Here is a 5,951-nt window from a genome sequence, read left to right as displayed (position 1 = left end):
AAATCGCTTAAAGAATTGAAGATCTTACAAAATGGTTGAACTCTTGAGAGAAAAAAAGGATGATGCTTAGTAAATGACAAAACTCCTGTAAAAATGTTGAAAATATATTTAACCAGCAAGGCATTAGGGAGATGCCAACAATTTAGCTCGAAATTGATAGTGCAAATCTATTCCTTTAATTGAGAATTAGAGTAATATCCCGGTTTAATTTACTGATAATTCTTAAGGTAAGTGTTTGATGTGATTATGGAAACTAACCAACCTTATCATTTGGGTTTTTGCCAACAGAAAAAGGGAAACCTGAAATCCAATTCCTAATAAAATATGTACAGTATATAAACAATTAAGAAAATCTTCCTAATCAAACAGATTATACATATTTTTAATAGACAAAATAATTGGAGATTTATTGTTTATATTATGTTTATAGACGGATGCAGTAAAAAAAGTGTAAATTTTGGATGTTGAACTTACACCATTGATATACCAAACACAATAAATCCAGAGTTAAGAAGGAAATATAGAAAAATGTTACAGGAAGTTCTTAATATGTCATGTCAATTGTCTACACTTGGAAGATTGTAAAACACTTCCTCAAAAACTACATTATTTGTAATATATGTGCTAATACCATCACAACTATCTATGATAATATGGAGGCCTTCAGGTCGTGTCACTCTAGATATAGCAACATAAATGTGTCCGTGCGAGAAAGCTGCTTTAAGAAGGTAAAGCCCAATCGTATCAAGTGATTGTCACTGACTTTTGTTAATCGTCATGGCATAACATATTTGAATTGAAAACTGAACGCATTTAAATTCAAACGGCCAGTTCGTGTCACTTGGAATCATCTCAATTCTGGGTATTAGATGTTTCGTTCCAACATGAGAGCCACACAAAATCTCACATTCAATACTGTTCTTCCTACAGGATTTCACAATCATTCTTGTACCATTGCATAATCCCATGATCTGGTTTAAGTTTCTCATAAGCATGACGATAACTCCTACCTTCAATTTTAACTCATGCTTAGGAATGCAAGGCATATTGATAGAGTTTAGATACTCAACTGGAAAAGCGGATCTGAAATCATTATCATCATCACCTGCATCATCAATTGAATCCTGACTCAGATAAGTGTAAACCATGCCAGGAATTTTTTCAAGTATCGTTGTATTAATCTCATCCACCATGATATTGGTAGGTGTGAGTATGGCCCTTGATCTGAGGTATTCATGTGAAGAGATATTTTGTATAAAATCTGGGTACGTCACTTCAAAAAGCTTCTGGATTGGATCTCTGGATGTATGAACGATATATTGATCATGAATCTTTATTAACATTTCACCAGTGTCTGGACTTGGAGAAATATTGGTTTCTTTGCCATCACCGACAGCAAGCTGCCACTTGCTAAAGTCCGCAATGGTTTTGTTCTCCAAATCACTATTTCCTTCATTAATCCGCATGTTTTGCTTCAATAAAAATACTTCACAGGATTCCCAAAGCTTGGATTTATTGAGGGTAGAGCAGAAAACTTCAACCCTTGACACTTTTGGAATGATAGGAAGTATCTGCCTAAAATCTCCACCAAAAATAATGGTTATACCACCAAATGGCTTTTTAGCTCTGCTTTTATCAATAGCAGACATAATATCTCTCAAGGATCGATTAACGCATTCAAAAGCATGATGATGTTACATAGGAGCCTCGTCCTAAATTATTAAATCAGTTCACTGAAGTAGCTCAGAAATATCAGTCCCGTGTCTTAAACCGGCAGAACAATTTTCATCAAGCTTGAGTGGAATGTGAAAGCGGGAGTGTGCGGTTCTTCCACCAGGAAGCAACACAACAGCTATACCACATGAGGCAACATGAAGCACAATCTTATGCTCTGATCGTAATCGACAACACAGTATCTGCCACAAGAAAGTCTTTCCACATCCTCCACTCCCATAAACAAAGAAAACACCACCTTTTTTTCTGGTTGATATTGTCAAGAATGGAATCATAGACTATCTTATGTTCATTATTGAGAAGACTATGATTTCTTGTGTGGATTCTCTTCATTTCTTCTATATCATAGGATGTTTCCTCAAGAATTAGTCTATTCTCAGAGTTGGAAAAAAAAGCATCTTCGGGATATGGCATATCTGGGAAGTTTCTAAGGCTTTTACCAATATCATTCAACAATTTCTCTATCTCTGCAATAAAATTAATAAAATTTGATAACATTAATCCAAACATGGAACATGTAATATGTACAAAGCATTATTAACAGCTCATACCTGCAAGAGCGTAATTCTGGATCTCAATATCTGATAGGCAAAGGTTTGGATTCCCAGTGAGATGTCGCCTCACAAGAAGAATATCATCTGGCATGCATCCCCAATGAGCTTCCCAAAGGCTACACGGATGAGAGACTAGACTGTATACTAAAATGTTGACAAACATGGCACGTAATTTTGGAGGCATGGATATATGCGCATTTTCACCTATAGCTTCGTGCCATTGCTGGTCATTCTAGAGGATACCTAGCGCGGCACTAGCTTCGTGAAAGGAGTTATAAATATGGCCGTTGACTGTCTTCAAATCATCAAAACATACAACACCTTTAATCCTGAGCAGGAGCATGCAGAGATATAATAGTTCACCACTAGATGAATGTACTTCAGAAAGCCTACCGATGACATCACCTCTTTTCCTCTGTTTCAGATACCAGGTTATGGATGCCATGTAAACTTACTTGGAAATTCTGAATAGGTTAAATTTGGGGCCTCTGCATATGTTTTATTTGCATCAAACCATGCTTCTAATTTGCTTTTCTTTATTCCAGCATTGTCAAAAACTTCCTGTAGATTTTGTGAGCCTTTAAACGACACATGCTTGTCATTCGGTAGATGTATTGGCAATCGTTCAACGAAAGGCCACCGGGAATGGATGTCAAAACCAAATATCCTCCATGATGCTTCAGATGCACAAACATATCTTCCATCCAAGTATTGCTTGACTTCATCAAGCGGCCGTTTCTCAGGAGTGATTGTGGTTGTGCACCCTTTTTTGTTGTTTGTTTTTTTCCTCTGACACATGGTGGCAGTATCATGTCCTTTTAAACAATATTTGAACAGATATTTCAATGATCTGGAGCTGTTACAAATCTCCAAATTTGTGTGACATTGAAATCTTATTAGAAGATCTCGATTGTAGGGGACAACATAACGATTATCCAGGTCAATTCCCTTTTTCTTTATGGTAAAACCAGTTTTCCTCCTCTTATAGATGGGAAAGCCACAATCATCAAAGTATGTGTGAGAATTATAACTGTTAAAAAGGAAAGAACGATGTTTCAATTTAATTAAAATAAAGCTAAAAGGAATGTTTTACTAAAAGGTGAAAACTTAAATGTTGTATTCTTCCAGCAGTCTTTGGAAAATTAATTTAATGTAAAAGATCTCAGAATTACCTTTTAGGAAAATGTTTAATACAACGGCCTTTAACCATACACGGAGAATTGACATAGTCAGTGCCACATGGTCCGTGGATCATGTAATTCTTGATAGCTTCGTAACCAACTGGATCAATACTTGGGTCAGGAATTTCTGCAGAATCCATTTTATCTATTTGTTCAGTTGTTTTGGGATGATCATTTGGATGCAACCATATTAGCATGTGGCAATCCACGCTTTTGAAACTCTATGACATGCATTACTGTAATATGAAATGGATGAAAATAATTAAATAAAGCCTCATATACATGTCATATTAAATTTAAATCATAAGCAATTTGTTAGAGGAAGAAATCCTGAAAATAGCATACCTCCAATACAACGTCCAAAGCAGTTCTTATTTTTTATTTGATCAAGAAGTTGGTCAACTTTCATTTTAAATACCCTTGCAACAATGTCGGGTGCGTCAACAACATCAATACCAGGTAGAAATTTTAACATCCTCTGAATTTCAGGCCATTTTGTGTTAGTGGTCATCGTAAGGAACAATGATGGGTGTCCAAGTGTTCGACAAATTGCCATTGCATCCTTGAAATACTGGTTCATGTATCTTTTACTTCCAGTGAAGGAGGCTGGTAAAATTGTTGCCTTGCCGACATTTTCAGGATTGCTGTGACCCTTGTTTAGTGCATCTCGTATGTTGTGGTATATATCAGAACGAATTGTAGTCTGGTGACCTCTGATCCAGTCAAGTCTGTATTACTCAATCGTAGTAAATGCATCAACAACATATTGCTGCCATAAACGACCTCCCAGATGTGGAGTCAAACCTGAATATACATGAGACAATTTCGGAGAAAATTAGAATGGTAGAATTAATTCATATATAAGTGTTTAAATTTAGGTCATAATTTTGAACATACCTTCCGAAGGCCGTATCATGAGTTTATAATTGTAATATTCTTTCATCGTGATGAACTCTCTCTCCCCCTTTTTCATCCGAATCTTCATCTTCGGTATTCTGACGTTGTTTCTGATTTTTTTGATTTGGTCTGTTTAAAGGGATTTGACGGTAATATCTGATGTCTCCATGAGGAAAAAGAATAGGATACTGAAGCTGCATAAACCACGGATCAGTTTCAAAAATTCTCTCCAATCCATTGGTTCTCGAATGGATTATTGTATCCCTGCATCCTTTAGCATACTCGTCAGTGACAATCAACCCGACAACTTCATTTGATGGACCAATATGGTTAGGTCGACCAGATGCGGAAGATGAAGATATTAGAACCAATCTAAATTCATCAACTGGATTCTGACTAATTTTTTCATGTGCCATACGAAAACCTTTGACCAAACGATTATTTTTATCCAACATTTCTAACAATGACTCAACGATTTCTTCATCCACGGCATCGCGTCCTCCCTTAACGGCATTTATTCTGTTATGTACTTCATCTTCAGTGTCATATATGTAGAGTTGACAGAATTTGGGGATCTCACCATCAAGTGGTACAAAGCTTCCCATATTGTGGTAATTTACACCTTTTACCTTGAAACAGTAAGGAGCACCGCCACGATTGATACTACGATCAATTTGACCTCCGGTGGAAGCCATGGCAAACATACAGTTGTACATTCTAATATTTTCCTTGAAATGCCTAAAATGGGATCCATCAGTAAGGAGTGAAGCGAGAGGCTTGGGAGGTTGCTTTTCTTTCTCAAGAATTATCTGACCATTTTTACAACAAAGAGTAAAAGTTGGAGGCTTTTTGATCGCTTTTTTATTGTTTCTTTCATGATTCCACATGATGGCCTGACACTTTGAACAAATTCTATCAGGATCACCGACATCGAGGTACTCACTCCACTTAGTAACAGTATTGTCAAAATCATGTACATCAACATCGTCACAATCACCTACAAAATTTGAAATTATTATGACTGTGGAACATCAGAGTAATTAAGAATGAAACTGAATTTAAGTTCATACCGGTAGATATACAATCACTATCGTTGCTGTCAAAATCTTCAACATTGTTAAATTCTCCTAATAAGTTTTTAGAACCTGAACTTTCTCCTTGCTCATAATGACTTTTTACGGAAGATGTATCATATGTTGAAGAACCTGGACTAATTTTACCACAGGTTTTTTTGGATTGTTGTTTTACAGCGATATCACTGCTGGAACCTAAAGTTACTTGTAGTCGTTTAAATATAGTGGATGCAGGCAGTGCAAAAGTGACAGTACTCTTGGTACTTTGAGTATTTTTTTGGAGCAGCAATATTTCGTTGTTCTCCTGCTACAACAACAACATTGTTAATAAGATCAACTACTACTATATTTATTTGCATAAATAGTAAGCATCTCTAATATACAATTTTTATTTTGAAACGCACCTTCAAATCCCATGGGTCGTAATTTATGAACGCATGAAGTATCAGGAGTTGCGCATGTTTCTCCATTTATCTGTACACCTACATGGTTGACCCAAAATTTATCAAATT

At 36.1% G+C, this 5,951-nt stretch overlaps 1 protein-coding gene across 1 annotated transcript; it reads right to left on the bottom strand.

The window, feature by feature from the left end:
• Positions 1-755: 755 nt before the first annotated feature.
• LOC141664939 (uncharacterized) lies at positions 756-1,649 on the bottom strand. Its single transcript, XM_074470896.1, has one exon. It carries the CDS (start codon positions 1,647-1,649, stop codon positions 756-758), a length of 894 nt encoding a protein of 297 aa, XP_074326997.1.
• Positions 1,650-5,951: the final 4,302 nt, after the last annotated feature.

The sequence above is a fragment of the Apium graveolens genome, chromosome 6 (assembly GCF_009905375.1).
Source record: "Apium graveolens cultivar Ventura chromosome 6, ASM990537v1, whole genome shotgun sequence".
NCBI classification, from domain to species: Eukaryota; Viridiplantae; Streptophyta; class Magnoliopsida; order Apiales; family Apiaceae; genus Apium; species Apium graveolens.
Note: the sequence above shows the minus strand (reverse complement) of the source record. Positions and strands in the feature narration are given on the sequence as shown.

Coding starts and splice junctions, on each gene's coding strand:
- LOC141664939 (XM_074470896.1), bottom strand. CDS start 1,649: ATGTCTGCTATTGATAAAAGCAGAGCTAAAAAGCCATTTGGTGGTATA.